We start from the raw sequence: 20,760 nt of genomic DNA, 5'->3' as shown, positions 1-20,760 counted from the left end.
GGACCAACCAGTAGTACTAAGGCAATCTTAACATGAAATCAGATCCACCATGACAGCTCTCATGAGATTATCTCGTTACCGCTCCTCTGGTCAGCATTTCTGCAAAAAGCAGCTCTCCCCCTAAGAACAAGCCTACCTCACAGGTCTTTGGTGCACGTCTCCTCCTATCTAGATGGTGAGGGCCTCCAGGACCCAGGCTGGGCCTGAGGCGGGGGATCTGCTTCTGATGAGGCTCCACAAACCTCCCCGCGCGAAGCAATCAAGGCTCCTGCATCGGGGCGGTGGGACAGGTAATCCAAGGATTAGGTAGCTTTGGCTCTGGAATGCAGAGCGAAGTTGCAATCCAGCAGACTTCCCTTTCTAATCATGTCCGGCTTAGGCTAATATCTGAACCCAGTCAGCCTTCCCTGAAGTTTTTGCAGAGCTGGCTGGGGTGGGGCGAGTGTTCCAGCCAGGGGTTGCTGTGGGCAATTCACCCTGCAATGGCCCAAGCCTCGTAGGTGGTCACAGGGGGGGGAAATGACTGGAGCTCCGGCACAAAGGATGCTTCCAAAAATTTAATAAATAATGATTTTTTAAAACTGTATAAACTATAAATTACCATGCAGTCCTTATAATTTAAAATAATTTACAGGTTGAGGTAGGGAGGGGCCCAGGAGGGTGTGGAGGGGGAGCTCGGGGAGGGTGGGGGCTGCCCTGCAGGTCAGGCTCTTCTCCCAGCCTTCCTGCTGAGCACACACACACAGGCCGTGTCGATCCGGATGAACCGCCAGGCGGCCTGCTTGCCGTCCATGGTCAGCGCCTTGACGAAGGTGTGCGTCGTGGTACAGTATGAGTTCCAGTGCTTGGAGTCGATGCCCCTGCATCCGCTGTCCACGGGAGTGGGGTCCCGGCACTTGGTCTCAAAAAAGTACTGTTTGAACACACTGTTGTTAATGTTCACCTCTCCCAGCACCATCACCTCCTTGCCCTTGATGTCCGTGGCGGTGGTCTTGTCCCCCACCCACACGCTGACGCTGTCGCACACCGAGAACTCCCCCCGGTGGAAGACAGGGTGCGATGACGACCGCTTGCTCCTGTGAGTCCTGTTGAAGGAGGCAGCACCACCCGCCTCCAAGTCCAGACCCTGAGTATCTGCAGCCACAGGTGGGGGGTGTGTGCTGAACAGCACGCGGGGTGAACGCAGTCGCCGCTTTTTAAAAAGTTTGGGGTCCACAGTGATGTTGCGGGTCTGCCCTGCCACCCTCGCGGCTATTGCCCCGGCCGGGGTGCTGCGGGCTCTGCGGAGGGCTGTGTCGAGGGAATGCTGAAGCTTAGTCCAGTGGGCTTGGGGGATGGCGTGTCCTGCTGGGACATTGCTCTCTGGGTGTGGTTCTGCCTGTATGCCGATCAAAAGAGCTGTGATCAGAGTGTAGGACAACATGGACATTACGCTATGCACCTGGAATGAAACAGAAACGAGGATTATTCCACGGTGCACTAAGTTTTGAACAAAGGCAGTTTCTGGGTCTTGACCTCCCTAGAGGATCATGAGGTTTCACCTGGGAGTCTAAGGGCAAGGTGACCTGGGATTTACCATTCAAACCGGGATACCCTTGAGAGTGACAGGGGCTGCGAGCCACAGTTATCTGAGCAGGCATGGACAGGCCGGCTCAGATGACCTGGGGGTATGGTCATGCCATCTAGGGGTGGGCTTTTTCGGGAAGGGACAGAGCCCTCGAACTTGCCAGCAGCTCTTACCAAGTCCTTTGAGTTGTCTGCCTGCCAGCCTGGGGCAGCTGTGGGCGGGCAGTATGTGTCTGACACCTGTTCCCAGGACTGTGTCCTGCCCGAAGGCTTGGCTCCCCTGGGAAGGCTGTGGGAAGGGCTGCCGGGCCCTTGACGTATCTTGAAGCCTTGGCACTGAATACACTTTCTTCAGACAGCAGTACCGGGTCAGATCTGAGATCTGGTGACTTGGAACCCTTGCTACAAATCCATGAGGCATCACGTTTGGCAAAAAGGTATAGAGCTCTGGGACCGTCATCGCCAGCCTATTCAGCCGCCAGCCAGCACACACAGATACTGATACTGATAATAGTTCCTGGTCGTGGGACATTCTTAAACTTTTCAAATGCATTCATTTCGAATTTCTCATTAATCTGTGAGTTAGGTTAGGATTCATCATCTTTCTGTCATGTACAAAGAGAGTGATCCACACAAAATTAATGAACAGGCCTAAAGTCATCGGCACAAACTAGACTAAGAATAGACGCCAAAGCTGACCTTACTAAGCCAATCTACCCTTCCTCCCTCCCTGTCCCTGCCTCCCTCCATTCTTTCTTTCCTTTCCCTTCCTTTCCCTTCCTTTCCTTTCCTTTCCTTTCCTTTCCTTTCCTTTCCTTTCCTCCTTCCTTTCCTTCCTCCCTTCCCTTCCCTTCCCTTCCTTTCCTTTCTTCCCTTTCCTTTCCTTTCCTTTCCTTTCCTGTCCTTTTTCTTCCCTCCCTTCCTTTCTCTTTTCTTCCCTTTCCTTTCTTTCCTCCCCTTCCTTTCCTTTCCTTTCCTTTCCTTTCCTTTCCTTTTTCTTTCCTCCCTTCCCTTCCCTTTATTTTCCTTTCCTTTCCTTTCCTTTCCTTTCCTTTCCTTTCCTTTCCTTTTTCTTTCCTCCCTTCCCTTTCCTTTCTTTCTTCCCTTCCCTTTCGCTTCCTTCCTTCTCACTTTCTCTTTCATTCTTAAACATGCCTTTTCTTTTTATTATTTACTTTTATGTGAGTATAGACCAAATGGCAGAAATCCGTCTGTCCCCAAGAGGCAGTACTAGCCTCCCCTAGAGCCTGGGCCAGATAGGGCTCCACACTGCAGTCGAGTGACCACCCCCAGGCAGCTAACTGTGGAGTTACCTCTGCTCTTGAACTCACTTCTGGTGGGGTCCTAGTCACACCTGCAGATGTATATCAAGTGTCACCCCCTCTCTTGGTAGGGTTAGAGGCATCCCCTGGAGAGGGTGCTCAAACTTCCCATTCCATCCCTTCCCCCCACTCCTCCCCACTCCCACAGGTCATTCTGTGACCTGCCCTCTTTTCCAGCCTGCCTGCCACAGACACCACCTTCTCCTTGAGGCTCCTCAGATCACCCTAGGAAAAGTGATCTCTTTCCACGCTCAACTGCTGAAGTGCGTGTGCACACGGGTGTGTTCTCTCCTACTAAATCAGTGCAATGACAGGAACTCTGCATCGGATCTGGGGTTAGAAAGCCTTGTGTGGATTCCAAACTGGTTAGCAAAGGGGAAGTCATTTAATCTTTCCGAGCCTTAGTTTCCTCATTGATAAAAAAGCAGGCAAAAACTACGATTTCACAGGGTTGTCATGAGGACTGATAGGTGCCCACACACCTCCTTAGTCCAGGGTCCTCCCAATGTCCTGTGGTCAAGGACTTTGTCTTCTTCAGTCACATTGCTGCTCGTTCACTCTCCAAGCCTACTCCTTTCACGTCTTTTCATAGCACTGACTACCCCGATTGGGCTGTTTTTCAAGCCCAGTGATTTGAGCCCATCTCCCCACTGGCTGCAAGGACCTGGAGCGCAGAGCCACATCTCCTCCATACGCACTAGTCACTCCATCCCTCAGTGTGCATCTCTCTGATCTTCCATGATGGCTTGATAGCTGGATAGCCAGCTTCCATGATAGCCCCCTCACCTCTCCTTGCGCTGTGGGCAATCATGAACATGTCTGTCTCATAAGAGCACTTCAGACAGTGTGCCATTTGAAGTTAAGTATCTCCGGGACCATGCGTAGTTCTGGCACACAACAAATAAAAGGAAAATGAATGGAAGAGTGAATGGGGATGGCCCGAGAGGCTCACTGCCTGCCTTCTCTTCGCTGCAGTGCATGCCTCCTTTTGGATTTTGTGGCTATGGCTATGTGCTGCGTTCCTAATCTGTTTTCAAAGGGATGCATTCTTCTCCTCAACTGTGCTTTATTTCAGCTGGCAACAGGCAGCTCTTTGGTGAGATATCAAGAAAACCACCAAATTCTTTTCTCCTGGGTTACTTAGGAAAACATTGGTGTTTCCTCCAGGCCTCCAGCCGGCCACGCAGAGCAGGGCTTCTGACCGCCGCTGGTTCTGCTGGCTAATGGTGTGATAGTCCAGCCAACGGCCACAGAACTGATCATTTGTTGGTAGCTAAGTCAAACCCCTTCGTGGGCTCCTTTCCTTTCTTCTCAACACACGGTGGCTCTCCTCAGACAAGAAGGAGAAGAAAGGAAACCGAAATTCATCCCTTTATAACCAAATTAGTAACACTTAGAATTTGGTTGGGGAAATGGGAAAAAATAACCACTAAGAGTTAGGGTTTTGACGGTAATAAGGGACCTACTGCTCCCTCTCTCCCATGACCACAGGTCCCCACCCACTCCTACAGTCTCCCCTTTGGTAAGCTCATCCTCTTGTAAGAGTCCCGTCTTCTGTGGGGCTGACGCCCATACCGGGACCTCTAGCCCAACTGCTCGTTTGAAAGCCAGTTCCGAACCTCCAGCTTCCTTGTGAGCAACTTTCCACGGATACTGACATTTAAAAAAAAAAATTTTTTTAACATTTGTTTTTTGAGCGACAGAGAGAGACATAGCATGAGCGGGAGATGGGCAGAGAAAGAGAGAGTCATAGACTCCAAAGCAGGCTCCAGGCCCCGAGCTGTCAGCACAGAGCCCAACGCGGGGCTCGAACTCATGAACCGTGAGCTAATGACCAGAGCTGAAGTAGGACATTCAACGAACTGAGCCACCCAGACGCCCCGGATACTGACATTTTAAATGCAAGGCATCCCAAGCAAAAACCTTCACACCCATACTCCTCATTAGGACAGTCATTCCCTGCCCCTGGCTTTACTCAACAACAGCAGCTCCATTTTGGACCACTTGATGGTTTATGATGAGTTCCACAGCTGCTATCTCTTGTGAACATCTCCCCCCATACTGCTAAATGTGTTTCCCCAACCTCTTCCTTCTTCCATCACTGGAACCACCATCCCTTTGTTCACCAGCTCCAAAACTCCACTCTTCGTTGGCCTCAGCTCCTTCCTCCTGGCCTCCCCTCCAGCCCTTTGCCTTCTGCTTCCGTAGCATCTCTTGAAATTCTGTTTTATTCTCACCTCTCTGTTCCTAGTTCAGGTCACAGAACAGTCTCCCAACTGGTGTCCTGGACCCCCACCTCTCTTCTTCCAGTTCCTCCTGTCCCTGGCCACCCGATTCAACCTCTTGAAGCACCACTCTGATCCCATCACCTTGCTCAGAGGGTCCAGGGGTGAGCAATTGTCTAGGGAGCCGGGAACCCATCAGACCCTGCCCTCCTTCTACTCCCCTCCCATATATTTTTTTAACGTTAACTTATCTTTGAGAGACAGAGAATGAGAGAGAGCAGGGGAGGGGCAGAGAGAGAGGGAGACACAGAATCAGAAAGCAGGCTCCGGGCTCCGAGCTGTCAGCAGAGAGCCTGATGCGGACCTCGAGCTCACAAGCCGTGAGATTTGACTGAGCCACCCAGGTGCCCCTCCCCTCCCATATTTTGCATTCCAGGCAAACAGAACTCCTGTCGCAGTGCCTGCCCTGCGCTTTCCCACCATTGCCCTTGGTTCAGACTTTTCTCTGCCAGGCATACTCCCTCACGCCCTCCCTGTGCCTTTCCTGTTCCCCACCTTTGCTGGTTGGAGTCCTGCCTGTCACCTTTTAACACCCCACTTAAATACCACCTCCCCTGGGGACCTTTTTCTATTCCTAAAGAGATAAACTCTCTCCCTTCTCCACCTCTGTAGAGTATTTCTTTCGCGCTGTGTTAGGGCCATTGCATTCTCGTATCCTCCCACCTACAGGCAAACTCCCCGGAGGCCGAAAGGCCTCCTGTTCACCTTTGGTGCGTCCAGGTGGCCTCTAAGAATCAGCGAGAGTGTGGACAAGTCTCCTTGCTTCTGTGTTCTTTCATTTCTCCACGTGACTGCTGATGCTTAAGGCATCTTCCAACTCCGACATTCTTCGAGTTTAAGCAACCATAAAGGTTGCTGCGCTGCCTAGCACTCTGCAGGCTCAACTGAATTGACTTCACAAAGTTCATAAAGTCAAATTTTACTTCTCAATTCGCTGTCAGGATAACACGTCGTAGCTGATGGCATTTAATCACCGTAAAGATTTGCACCAGGGACAGATTGTTTCATTAAGATTTGAAAACGTTGCAAATATGTTCTCACATTTGGGCTCTAGATTAAAAGTTGGTTTGTTTTTTTTTTTTAACTGGATCACTCATCATAGCATGTCCCTATACCATAATCTTTTAAAAATTTTTATTCATTTTTTAAAAATATTTAAAATACACTTCCTAGCTTTTCTTTTTTCCGAATGAGAATATTGCCATGCCTGACATTATCTCATAATGCAGTGACAATATCAAATATCTGTATTTTTATTTATTTATTTTTATTATGCTTTTTAATTTTTTTTTAACGTTTAATTATTTTTGAGACAGAGAGAGACAGAGCATGAACAGGGGAGGGGCAGAGAGAGAGGGAGACACAGAATCCGAAACGGGTTCCAGGCTCTGAGCTGTCAGCACAGAGCCTGACGCGGGGCTCGAACTCACAGACCGCGAGATCATGACCTGAGCCGAAGTCGGACGTTTAACCGACTGAACCACCCAGGCACCCCATGCTTTTTAATTTTAATTTCAGCAAGCACACAGTGCTGTATTAATTCCAGGTGTACAATACAGGGATTCAACAATTCTATACATCATGACCAGTGTGTTCTTCAATCCCCATCACCTCTTTCTTTTTAAATTAAACAAGTCTTGGGGTACCTGGGTGGTTCTGTTGGTTAAGCACCTGACTCTTGGTTTTGGCTCAGGTCATGATCTCACGGTTCTTAAGTTTGAGCCCCACGTCAGGCTCTGCGCTGACAGTGTAACACCTGCTTGGGATTTTCTCTCTCTTTGGCCCTCCCCTGTACATGCGCGCTCTCTCTCTCTCTCTCTCTCCCTCTCAAAATAAATAAATAAACTTAAAAAATAAGTTAAAGAAGGGGCGCCTGGGTGGCGCAGTCGGTTAAGCGTCCGACTTCAGCCAGGTCACGATCTCGCGGTCCGTGAGTTCGAGCCCCGCATCAGGCTCTGGGCTGATGGCTCGGAGCCTGGAGCCTGTTTCCGATTCTGTGTCTCCCTCTCTCTCTGCCCCTCCCCCGTTCATGCTCTGTCTCTCTCTGTCCCAAAAATAAATAAAAAATGTAAAAAAAAAAAAAATAAATAAGTTAAAGAAGTTTTTCTTTTTAAAAGCCATCAATGGATAGAGAAAAAAAGAAGAAATGAGTGCTATGTCTATTCCAGTGGTGCCAGTGGGTCAAGGGTCATTTTCACTGTCCACTTGGCCTTGCTCTAAATGTAAACATGCAGCTGACTTCAGCTGTGAAGACTGGGACGCCCCCAGTTGTCAGGGCCTGTGTGGAGTGCGAGAGGCGTCCTGCGGCTCCTCAGCTCCCCGGGGAGGTACCCCTGAGGCCGCAGCAGAGAAAAGCTTTGACAGGATAGAGCCCAGTGAGCGCCTCTGTGGGCATCTCCCGGGGGGAGGCTTGGACTGGAAGGGGCATTCCAAGATGATCAAGTCCAGAGGTTCGGGGCATCGAAGCACCTGGCGGGTCTGCCAAACAGCAGACTGCTGGGCCCCACTCCCAGAGTTTCCGACTCAGCAGGTCTAGTGTGGGGCCCGAGAATCTACGTTTCTGACAAGCTCCCAGATGATAGTGTTGCAGCAGCTCCGGGGGCTGCATTTTGAGAACCACGGGTCCAGTCCTATCCTTGAACTTGACGGAGGAGAGACATGGGTGTCGGGAGGCTGGCGGGGGTGGGGGGGCGGGTCTGAGTGGCTTGGGACTCTGCAGCTGAGTGGCAGGTTCTGCCTGTGGGCACTTGGCGCTGCTCAGCCCCAGCACCTTCCAGAGGAGAGAGCCCTGAGGGGGCACGCAGGCCGTAACTGATGGCAGCGCCTTCCCAATCACCGACATCAAAATGAAAATTCCGTTCAACAGACGGTAAGTTTTGCCTTCCTCGGGCCACAAACCTGGACACCAGGGAACCCCTGGATAGTCAATTATTTTTACATTTGGCTTATCAGGTTTCCGGGCATCAGGCAGATTTGGTCCAAGAGCACTTAAAGTGCCCATGATAGAAATATGCCTCCAGAAAGCACTGGCAGGTACCTGTGGCTTTCCTGGGACCAGAACCTGCTGGTCTGAATTCTTAGACACACATCCTTAAATGAAGGAGGTGAGATCATAACGATCATCATTAGCATTTATGGGGCACAAGTATCTCCTTAACCATCACAACAAGCCCGGGAGGAGGCCTTATTCTTCCTGTCATACAGAGGAGGACACAGACTCAGGAGAAGGAACGCGATGTGGCCGCACACCCAGTAGGAGCGGAACTCAGAGCTAGCCTCTGTTCCCAGACCTGGAGCTCCATGGCCAAGAGCATGACCGTGATCAAGGACATTTCGTCTCACAGGGTTGCCAGTGCAGACAGACCAGGAGCCGTGTGGAGGGTCTGACTGATGTTCTCTGTCTGTCTATTCGAGGCCCTGTGTTCTGCTATTTCAGGGGTGGGCAGCTCAGACTCTCAACATGTTCCTGGAAGCCGTGGGGCTAGACTGAGAGCCTGGGGGAATTTCTCTTCCAGTCAGACTAGGAGGGCCACGTGTGTTGGATCACTAGGACCCACCCCAGGCCTCTGCTAGTTAGCAGTTAGATGTGACTTCCCTTCTTCAGCCTGGGGCTCATTTCCAGCTGTCCTGGATGCTCTAGGGCCAGGAGCCTTGGCGAGGCAGAAGCCCCTCAGGCACTTACCTCAGTGTGGCCAGGACAGAAAGCTGCTCCCTTGATAAAGCCGTTATTGGGCCCGGACGCTGAGCTGAGCTTGGGTCCAGCATGCCATCCAGCCCCCTGGACTGCACGACCACGGGCCAGGACTCTGCGGGAGGAGAGAACTGGCATTAGATGGGCACTTCACCGTATTCTGCAGCGGGTGGATAGCTGTACCCTAGGCAGGAGGGGAGGGATGTGCCAGCGGGACAAACCCGATTCCCTGAGTTCTGGGACTTTACCAGCATCAGAGCCCAGGCAGGAGAGAGTGTCTCGCTCCTGAAATTGCCACGGGCTGACCTTGCACGGACCTATGGTGGCACCTGCCTCCCACTCTTGTGCCAAAGCCCTTGGTTTCTGCCTGGATGTAGTCCACAGGTCCCAGTGAGATGCTTGCAGTCCCACACCAGAGTCCTGCTCCAGGAGACCCCTGACCCAGCATCAAAATGGAAATTATTCTGTATATCACACACACATGCAGATGTAGCAGACCCAACTTTGGACAAGCCTAACTTAAGATAAATTATACAGAAGGGGCACCTGGGTGGCTCCGTTGGTTAAGTGACCAACTTCGGCTCAGGTCATGATCTCATGGTTCGAGCCCCATGTTGGACTCTGTGCTGACAGGTCAGAGCCTGGAGCCTGCTTCCGATTCTGTGTCTCCCTCTCTCTCTGACCCTCCTCCACTTTCTCTCTCTCCCTCTGTCTCTATTTATCTCAAAAATAAATATTAATTGCATGGGTCCACTTAAAAAAACAGATAAATTATACAGAAGAAAACATCCTGACAGTTGAGAACAAGTTGGTCCTTTGATAAAGATTCAGAGAAGTTATGGTGGCAAATATGACAATCTTGATAGATAACAGAAAACTCTTATCGAATTAGGTTGTGGCTCTCAGAGAACAAAGCCAAAAGTCAAAATTTATCAATCGGAAGATATATAGATGATACGGTGTGAAAAAAATGCTCTTCAGGTTTAGGTTGTGGTTCCTAGGAACAGTGGAAGGGTTCTATTCTCCTCTCCCTTCTATAAACTTCATACATGTAGGTGCTTCCTTCATTCATTCAACAATATTTCCTGAGCACGTGCTCCATGCCAAGCACTGATCTAGGTGCTGGGGACCCAGCACTGAATAAGACACACAGGTTGCTGCTCCTATGGAGCTCACAGTCTTATGTAAACAAACAAGGTACCTTCTGATTCTTTTCACGTCACGGAGGAAGTAAACAAGGCAAGATGACAGAGGGTGACTGACTGCAAGGTAGAATGAGGTCATCCTGTAGACAGGCTGCTCAGTGAAGAGTGCTTGGAGGAAATGGTGTTCAGGTTGAGATCGGAAGGATGAAAAGGAATGAGGGAGAAAACTTGCAAGTCAGAAGGAATGGCAAGTGCAAAGGCCGTGAGGTAGAACAGGTCAAAGTTGCTGAACATGTAGGGAAATGAAATGGAGAGGCAGAAGGAACCAGGTCTGCAAGGACCCTAGGGGTAACGGGGAGGGGCAGTGGAGGGCTTTAAGCAAGAGAGTGGCATCACATTTTTAATAAATGAATGAATGAACTATTACGTCCATCGTAGAACTTGTAGGGTTGAGGTACCCCCCCGCCACTAAAAAAAAAAAAATTCAAGAATGACATCTGTAGCTTTCCTGTCTATATTCTCTCCAGTTCCCCAACCCCTTTGCCCCATCATGTTTTTTTTCCATTGTGGACCCCACCACTCATCCTCCTTCAACCCCCTCTCATCTTGTACTATAGAAGCAAATGTGAAGGAAGCCATCGAGTCGCTACTCACATAGAGGAGGTGGCACGGGACAGGGGGTTAGAGAGAGCATCTGGAGTGGTTTGCCCGCTATTAGATGTCATGAAATTAAGGACTGAGGTGCTTTCATTCCTCTTCCTCACCCACTCAGCTCAAAATATCCTTCTTGCCGCAGAAGCACCAGAAAAACCTTCCAGTACTCAGTTGGGGTTCAGGTCTAGAGATGGAAATTTACCCGAATGCCCGTTTAAAGGGTTAGATTCCGTGGCAAAGTACACAGTCACGCTCTCTCAGGGTTGGGTTTAGCCCTGGAGGAGCATGACGTGTTTCCAGGGTTAAGAGGTGGGCATTGTGGGGCCTTCCATCGCTCCCAGGAAAGAGGGTCTGGATCCAGTCCACAAATTGTTCAGCTGGCCGTTTGGCCAACACTGACTGACCACTAGTGGATCCCACAGAGCTGCATCTGGGTCCAGTTCCCTCTGATTCCCAGGTAAGTCACTTAGTATCCTTAAGCATCTCTGGGCTTCCTTGTCCTGATGGCAAACTGCTGTGATAGCTAAGGTCTCCAGCTCTGATCATCTGTAGTTCTCCGAGGTCAGTTAACATTTTCGGGCCCGTATCCCTCCTGGATTCTTAAGCAATGCTTTCCCCCACCCCAACACTAGAACTCATTTTTTTTTTCCTGTTAATTAAATAAAACTCGCAGGCCCTGTGCCAGCCACTCTGTTAGGTGCTAAGGACACAAAGAAGAATATGACTTAACTTCTAAGAGCAAATAATCTAGAGGTGCGGAAAAGCAAGCATATGAACACGCATCTAAAGCACAGTATGACAGGTATGATATGTATGTGACATGATATGGAAACCTTGTGGAAGGAGGAACTTCAGCTTAGGTCATGATCTCATGGTCCATGAATTCGAGCCCCACGTCGGGCTCTGTGCTGACAGCTCAGAGCCTGGAGCCTGCTTTGGATTCTGTGTGTGTGTGTTTCTCTCTGCCCCTCCCCTGCTCATGCTCTCTCTCAAAAATAAATAAAAATTAAAAAAAAAAATTAGCTGGAGGTTCAACACAGCTCAGGACGGGGTTTCAGGTTGGGTTTAAGAAACGGTGATGGGCCGTATATATCGGTAGGTGCCTGTGAGCTTGGGGAGCCCACCACAGTGGCTTGCCCACTGACTGTAACTTCCTGTGTGAATGAAAAGGCCTCCACTTTCCACCCAGGGAACAGTGACTTTCGCTAGAAATATTCTGGATATTCTACTATAAGCCAGGATGGCCTCCAGTTTAGATCTCCATAAAAAATCCCCTAAATTCTAGGCAGAGCTACCTTCTTGGGGATTTTCCCTAAACCTATCACAAAAATTTCCCTGGCCCTATGGATGCAACCTGGGCCAAGCCACCCTGGTGCACCAGGGTCACCTGCCAATCTCATCTAGATGCCTGAGTGCTATATTTGAGACCCCGTCTCACATCTCCTATGCTTTTGACCTTCTCTCGATCAGCATAGGTATAAGTAGTTTGCTTTTGGAGAGAACAATTCACTGTCAAGAATACTGAAACACTAAATTATTATTTTTTTTTAATTTTTAATGTTTATTTTTGAGAGAAAGGCAGAGCATGAGAGGGGGAGGGGCAGAGAGAGAGGGAGACACAGAATGAAGCAGGCTCCAGGCTCCGAGCTATCAGCACAGAGCCCGATGCAGGGATCGAACCCACATACCTCAAGATCATGACCTGAGTCATGATGCTTAACCGACTGAGCCACCCAGGCACCCCTAAATGATTTTCACAGAAACTGCTATCATTGTTTTTAGTCTTATGCTAGTGAAGGTTGGGGCTCTAAGATTAAATCTGATTTAAATATCCCCGATTTCTGATGCAAAGATATTAGGGGCAACCAACCCCAGTGCATATCTATTTTAAAATGCTGTCTGTTCTCATGAGGTAATCACTAAATCAGATGGCTCTCACCCTTTTACAAATGCATGAAAATAAAGCCAAGCTCATTGCAGACCCGTGTTCTATTCCTTCTTACAGGGCATGATGGAATGCTCTTGAAGTATAGGGTACTTCTTCTAGACCAGGACAACCCTGGTCTGTCCAGGGCCCCCTGTTTAAAGCAGTGATTCTCAACGTGGGAACCATGGTAGTATCAGCAATGTCTTGGAACTTCTTAAGACATGCAAATGCTTTGGCCCCATCACAGACCTAGCAATGCTGAGTGAGACCCAGCCATCCGTGTTTTAACCCCTCAGGTGGTCTGTGCACACCTAAGCTTGAGAATCACTGCTTTAGAAGGTCCACTGTGGCCCTCCCCCGTCTGCAATCTCCCCATGGGGTGAGGGAGCCAGGGCCAAGAGAGAGCCAACCCAGAGGAAGTCTACTGCACTGGGCGACCTGCTTGATGGAACTTTCCATATTATAGTCCACGTTATGTCTAGACCATGACCATGATCATGGGGTGCAGAACCCCAGAACAACCAGCCTCGAGTCAGCTAGAATTAGAGGTTCTCCTGAGGACCTCCTGAGGTTTAGCCTATTTGTATGGCTCTCTCTGTTGATGCTTGTGTCAGTGACCCCTTCACTTTCTTAAGGTCTCAGTGATATTTTGGTCAATTTTAGCCAAGAAGCTCAGAGGAATGCAAACTGTTGAAAACCCAATTAATATACAATTGGAGGAACCCATGCCTCTGCTGGAGAGTTACTGGGGAGTGAGAGGCATAACTATAGCAATTGCAACCTGCTAAATGTCAATCAGCATCCTGTGAAGTTCTCCATGCTCGAACTTTGTGGAAGATGTCATCTACCTCCTAGCTCCCCCATTCTGCTGCCCTCCCCCCACTCCCCAATCCTCTACAGCAGTGACCTTCCACCCAGGCTGAACACTAGAACCACCTGAGGAGGTTTACAAAGTCCTGACACCTGTCCCACCTCCAGAAATTCCAACTTAACTGTTTTTTTTTAATGTTTATTTATTTTTTGAGAGAGAGAAAGAGAGAGACAGCAAGCAGGGGAGGAGCACAGAGAGATGAGGACAGAGTGGGCTCCACGCTGACAGCAGCAAGCCCGATGCGGGTCTCAAACTCGTGAACCATGAGATTATGACCTGAGCCAAAGTCAGATGCTTAACCGACTGAGCCACCCAGGCACCCCCCAACTCAACCGTTTTGGAGTGCTGCCTGGGGATCAGTATTTTGTGAAGCTCTCAAGGTGATCCCAAGGAAAAGGGCTGAGAACAACAGTCATACAGGATGAACAGGAAGCTTGACATTGGCTTTGATGAGCTAGCAATTAAGAGAAATTATGAGGAAATTAATATAGCTCAGAAAACGTAAAGTGCAGGTATGGTCACTTTGAGGCAACAAGAATACAGTGTCCAGACTCTCTGGGGGATGTGAACCCCTTCTCACCACCCTCTGCCCTGCCAAGTATCTAGATATAATTGACATATGTGAATTGGAAGGTCTCCTCTTTACTCCTTGCAAGCCACTTAACATGTTCTTTGATGGTTGGAGTTACGGTTAGCTTCTTATTAAGCCCAAGGATTACTTGCTGGCATTTTTAATACCAAAGATTTGGGGATGCTCGACCACAAAGAACTCTTGGACGGTTCCTCGCACGTGCTCGGAAGCGACAGCTGGTCCCAAGAGCAGTTTCTGCCACATCAAAGATGCCAGAGCCCCTGGCATGAACTACAGTCTCCTTTCCCCTAGCTTCCACCTGCCAGAGGCCTGTGTTGGGGAAACTCACGGGGGATGTTGGGCATTAAGAACATGTAGTTGCGGGCATGATAATAATCACTGTTGGTGCTCTCTCTGTGATTGTCATCATTATGACTGTTCTCCCTTGATTCTCTCCTTTTCTCTGGTGGTTCTTGCTCTAAGCCTGCACACAAAAAGGAAATTTGGAGTCTTTCGCGTTGTAAGTCTGTTTTCCTAATTTTTAGCCTAATCAGAAATTTTCTAGTATGGAATACAACCATGAGGTTTGCTGACTAAGAGTTCTTGTTTGGGTGGCGGTGGGGAGGGGATTCAATTTGACCATTTAGAGATGATTTGATGTGTTTTAACTATTTAGTGGTTTTGGCAAGTCCAATAGGAAAATCGTACATCTGGCACCAAGGACTTAGGAAGACGTTAAAGTTCAGCAAAACTGCTATTCTTTTTGACTGGAAGTATTCAATGCTAACAATTCTAAAGAGTCCTGCCACATTTTTCTAAAAGAGAAATGGGCCTCTGGCTCTTTGGGAGATTCTGAGGTAAATTACAAAACCCTAGCATTTCTCCAGAGAGACAGGCAGCTTAAGGAAGAAACCACCAAGGTTGGCTGACCTTGAACTTCAGAACCAAAGAGCATTTGCTATGCATGTGCAAGGCCTCTTGGTGTGTGCGGCTGGCCACAGTCTGCGTGGTATTTACCTGCCTGGATTCATGAGCTGTGCAATGCCAACACCGCAGAGAGGTTTTCATAGCGTGGGTAATTACAACGTCAACGTGGTGGTAGGAGACAAGACATCTAAATGCACAGCAGCCTTCCATTACAGAGCTGAGGGCAGCGTACTTTTGCAAGAATGCACTTCTAAATAGCAGTTCTTGTACTATAGCCCATAGGCTTAGCAATACTAATGATATATCTATAATCTATGCTTCAGTGCCAAAAACAATCCAATATGCTTTCAAACTTCTCTGCGACCCTAAGAAAACATCTCCTTGGTTCCAACTGGCTGATCCTTAAACCACAAGAAAAAGATCCATTTCAGCTCTGCTTTTGGCCTTTCCCTGCCTGCCGTTCCCATACTTGGGACTAAGAGCAGACAGAAGTATTGGGGGAAAAAGGACTCTCAGGCTGGTTGGAGTCAAAGGTTGCTTTCGAGAATCCTGGCACCTAGCAAGGTCTCTCACCCGCTGCAGACCTCGAGTGGCCACCTGGGAGGGAATGCGTGAACGAAAACAAAACATTGTCAGTGAACGACAGCTCAGATTCAAGTCTCACTCTTCTATTTGCTTTATAGGATTAAATGTCCTCAACTCCTCTTGAGCTAGCCTTTTCCTCTCAGTGTGTGGTATGTTTTCCGAGCAACAGGTCAAGCAACGTTACAGCACATAAGTCTGTAATGCAATTCAGATGTAACTTCAGAAATAAAGACAAGCTAAAGATCTATAGTCTTGTAACAGACCGGCAAATATCCTGGCCTAACAGACACACAACATTCTAGGGCTTTTTTTTAATTTTATTTTTTTTAATTTAAAAAAATTTTTTTTTAACGTTTTTTATTTTATTTTTGAGACAGAGAGAGACAGAGCATGAACGGGGGAGGGGTAGAGAGAGAGGGAGACACAGAATCGGAAGCAGGCTCCAGGCTCTGAGCCATCAGCCCAGAGCCTGACGCGGGGCTCGAACCCACGGACCGTGAGATCATGACCTGAGCCGAAGTCGGACGCTTAACCGACTGAGCCACCCAGGCATATAGGGCTTTTAAAAAGGCAGGCAGGCCATCTTTCAATTGGTGAGGGATAAGGGATGAGCTATGGGACTTGAATGTAAGGATCCTGGTAAAATGTCACCCACACTTGTCCCTGAGACACCCTCACTGTCCAGGAGACACTCACACTTGTCCATGAGACACTAACACTTGTCCCCGAGACACATTTGTCCATGACGCACCCATGCTTGTTCATGAGACACCCACATTTGTCCCCGAGACACCCACACTTGTCCCTGAGACACCCTCACTGTCCATGAGACACTCACACTTGTCCATGAGAAACACACACTTGTCTATGAGACACATTTGCCCATGAGACACTCAACGCTTGTCCCCAAGACACACTTGTCCCCGAGACACCCCCACTTGTCCCTGAGACACCCTCACTGTCCATGAGACACTCACACTTGTCCATGAGAAACACACACTTGTCCAAGAGAAACACACACTTGTCTATGAGACACATTTGCCCATGAGACATTCACGCTTGTCCCCAAGACACACTTGTCCCTGAGACACCCCCACTTGTCCCTGAGACACCCTCACTGTCCGTGAGACACTCACACTTGTCCATGAGAAACACACACTTGTCTATGAGACACACTTGTCCCTGAGACACCCACACTTGTCCATGAGACACCCCCACTTGTCCCTGAGACACCCACACTTGTCCCTGAGACACCCTCACTGTCCATGAGACACTCACACTTGTCCATGAGACACTAACACTTGTCCCCGAGACACATTTGTCCATGACGCACCCATGCTTGTTCATGAGACACCCACACTTGTCCCCGAGACACCCACACTTGTCCCTGAGACACCCTCACTGTCCATGAGACACTCACACTTGTCTATGAGACACATTTGTCCCTGAGACACCCACACTTGTCCATGAGACACCCACACTTGTCCCTGAGACACCCTCACTGTCCATGAGACACTCACACTTGTCCCTGAGACACACTTGTCCATAAGTGTGTTCAAGGCCACTTCTGTTTGAGCAGCTGGACTTCAGTCTCACTGCAAAAACTGCCGCACCTCAATCCCCCTGCATCCACAAAAACCTGGATCACAGGTAGCCAGCACCAAACACATCACAAGGGGAAACTGAGTCCCAAAGATGGGTTGGCCACCTTCCCACACCACAACACTCTGGAGTGACAGCTGCCACCGTCTCTCCTGCTCCCTCGCTCTTCCGTGCTGACATTTCCTGGCTTGTTCACTGATTTCACACCCAGAAAATCTGACTCAAGGCACGAGAGAGGTAGCTCAGCCCAGCTCTGCCCAGGCATGCAGCACATGCAAATCGTGGGTAACCCGAGGCTAAGAGAAGAACTGGGAAGGAAGAATTGATTTCCACGTGTGTGTTTGTCTGGGGGCTTTATGCTGTTTTAGCTACTTCCTGTGTATGGCTTTAACTATCCCAGTCCTGAGCGGGCTCGTACCACACATAGATGCCCGATGGGGGATGTCGGAACGTCACTAGGGTGGTTAACTGTAATGAGGGGCTATTTGATGGGCCTTTTTCAGCTTATTTGAAGGAGTTCCATCTAGCTCTTTCATTATGTTAGGAAAAAGGTCAGGGGAGATGAAAACTTGCTGTCCCTTCTAAAGTCACTTGACTCACATATAATTATATTTCAGAACATTCCCAATCTTCTAGTGTTTCTTTTTTAGGTTTTATTTGACCATGACATCATGAACAAAAGAAAAACTCGGCACTGGTGTATTTCAGTCCAGAGCTAACAAGAGACCCACAGCGCACCTCTGTCTCCGGGGACCCGGAACACTGTGAGTAATTAGAAATTCCAAAGATGAGGGCAGACGGTTTCTCCCGCTCGCTCACCACACATGTGCACACGTGTGCGCACACACACACACACAAGTACCTACACATGCACAGACACCAGAAGCTCATCCCGTGGTTTCTAAAGAGGTAAGTCCGGATGTTTAAGATCCAAAGAACTATACATGACCTTATTTTAGACTCTCAATTGTTACCTTTTTTTTAAATTTTTTTTAATTTTAATTTTTATTTTTTTTATTTATTTTATTTTTTTTTGGGACAGAGAGAGACAGAGCATGAACGGGGGAGGAGCAGAGAGAGAGAGGGAGACACAGAATTGGAAACAGGCTCCAGGCTCCGAGCCATCAGCCCAGAGCCTGACGCGGGGCTCGAACTCACGGACCGCGAGATCGTGACCTGGCTGAAGTCGGACGCTTAACCGACTGTGCCACCCAGGCGCCCCTCAATTGTTATCTTGATAGACTGTTAGAGCTGTAGAGAAAGGGCCACTGGTGATTCTGCAGTCCAGGTGCTTCCCTTGACAAGCTGGCCAACTGATGCCCTGAAGCCTGGGGTTGGCTGTATTTTAGCCCCACCACTTACCAGCCATGTGACCTTTGGCAAGTGCCTTAACCTCTCTGTGCCTCGGGGTCTCCTCTCAAAAATTACAGTAACTCTATCTTCCACACTGGGTCATTGAGAGGCTTAAATAAAATAAGCATTTAGCCCAGTGCTTGGCACCTGGCTATTAGCTAGCATCGTAGCTATTCTTATGAATACCACTGAAGACATTCAGCTAGAATCAGGCAATCAGTTAGTGGCAGGCTGGGTGCAGAACTGAAAGTGACATCTCGTGTCCATCTCGCGTCCCCACCTGGCTATCTCTGGCAGGAAGAACCCTGCTTTTTGTCCCAGTCTTGGATGGAATGGCTCGCCACGCACAGGCTCAGTGGCCCCGTCTGCAGCTGCAGGACAATGATCTGCAATCGCTTCCCAGCGAAAACGCTGAGTAACGAACTGAAACGTGCACTTTTGGAATGATCCGTTTTCTTCAGCCACGTGGCAGTCGGAGGGAGGAAGCTGCTCTAGCTTTGACTGCAGTTTGGGGAACACAGTGCCCGCTCGCTCTTTGGCCATCACGAAAATGTGCCGGGCCCCGCAGAGTTAACGGCATCTTTACTTAGGGTAGTTGCTGCCTTACAGGGAGCGTGGATCACAAGTAGAATACGACACGGAGGTATCCTCATGGTCAGATTCACGCTCCACTATCCAGGCACTGGGGACAAATTCAGGCAGCTGCTTGACTGTTGACTTCTCGAGGTCTTAGGTGCTTTTCTGACCATGGGCTGTCCCAGGGTAGGCACTTAACGAGTGTGTATTCAACAGAATCGACAACTCTTCCCACGGCTGCACCAGTTTATTCAAAGTAAATCATGATTTCGTATTACATTGGGAAATAACAAGTGCTCCCAATTTATATTTCTGGATACCTGGGGAAGCCCCCCATTTCGCTATGGCGAGGCTTCATTTAAGAAGGAGAATGCCCCATTGGTAGGCTGACAGGTGCACTGCCGAGGAACTGTCTTAGCTCTCAGCGGACTCTCATCCCGCCTCTGTTGGCAGCACGAAAGAGCACACACAGGTGTCGTGCAGAACAAATTCCTCACTCCCAGCATGCTCATTTTTCTCACTCCCAGCATGCTCATTTTTCTCGTCCAGAATTTACTTGGGGAAAGCTATGCTCCAACCCAGCCACTGGTGCCATTGTGCAATCCAGCGGGATGGCAGTCACCTCGCTGTTTAGTTACGACCCATGAAAAGATGAAAAAGAAAGAAAGAAAAACACAGAGCATACACACACAGAACGAGGGTGGAGGCTGCGTGATGATAATGAAAACCATTTGTCAGGATTTTGCTCCTTTCTTTCTGAATCGGCCGAGTTCCTGGCACCAGGCCTCTGTCTGCGAAGGGAGCTGCACCCCTAAGACCTTCCAAGGGCTCGTTCACCATGTCCAGTCCGTGTCACGCCGTGTCCTCAGAAAGGAGGGCACTTGATTGACTGTCCCAGCTCCCTCTGGGCCACAGCCTAGACTGGGCCTGGCTCCAGTCTCACCTCTGTCCTAAGGCGCCTCCCCCACCCTGTGGAATTGGGCATTAACCTCCCTTTCCAGCTCTGCCTTAGCCAGACTGCGGTTTGCTGTAAGAAGGGCTCTCCCCTTGCCTGCATTGTGTCCACCGGCAGTCCCCGCTTCCTTTTGAGCTGTTCTATTTTCCTTCTTTCCACAGACCTGATCTCCATATTCCCAAAATACAGATTCACGCCTTTTTTTTTTTTAGGATAAAAAAGCAAAATAAATAAAAATTTAAAACGAAAACAAAAAAGTGTCAACAACCCCCCCCCCCCGCCCCCAATTTACAACCGGTGGAACAGTGTGTATCTGCCTGAGCATGTTTGTGGTGCTTGCATCGTCCCTGAGAGAGGAATGGTCTCGAAAGACATGTGTTGTAGTTACAGTCATGTGCACTTAGGCCCGTGAAGTCCTAGTGCCTAATTGTCCACCTCTCGATCTGCCCCTTTCTCAAACCCATCACGGCATTTGCCCCAGTCATGTCTCTCATTCAGACCCGTGGAGCACGGCGGCATTCCCTCCAACCTCTGCCACCACCACTCCCCCCACCACCATTACCACCATGACCAGCTCCTCCTCCATCACCAGGACCACTACCCTTACCGCCATCGCTGCCTCCACCAACATTTCCACCACCAGCTCCACCGCCATTACCTCCAACACCGTGACCGCTACCCTTAGCGCCATCGCCGCCTCCACCAACATTTCCACTACCAGCTCCACCAT

At 49.3% G+C, this 20,760-nt stretch overlaps 1 protein-coding gene across 2 annotated transcripts in view; it reads right to left on the bottom strand.

Moving 5' to 3' along the window:
* Positions 1 to 542: 542 nt before the first annotated feature.
* Positions 543 to 20,760, bottom strand: part of NGF (nerve growth factor) — a 54,543-nt gene continuing 34,325 nt past the window's right edge. For both annotated transcript variants that reach the window (XM_058716109.1, XM_058716110.1), the window contains exons 2-3: positions 8,856 to 8,979; positions 543 to 1,441 (exon numbers count right to left, since the gene is read on the bottom strand). In XM_058716109.1, coding sequence (XP_058572092.1) covers positions 704 to 1,429 — 726 coding nt within the window. In that variant the 5' untranslated portion in view covers positions 1,430 to 1,441; positions 8,856 to 8,979 and the 3' untranslated portion in view covers positions 543 to 703. The remainder of the gene's footprint in view (positions 1,442 to 8,855; positions 8,980 to 20,760) is intronic.

Source organism: Neofelis nebulosa, chromosome 2, assembly GCF_028018385.1.
Source record: "Neofelis nebulosa isolate mNeoNeb1 chromosome 2, mNeoNeb1.pri, whole genome shotgun sequence".
NCBI classification, from domain to species: Eukaryota; Metazoa; Chordata; class Mammalia; order Carnivora; family Felidae; genus Neofelis; species Neofelis nebulosa.
The sequence above is the reverse complement of the archived record's forward strand: the minus strand, read 5'-3'. Positions and strand labels throughout refer to the sequence as shown.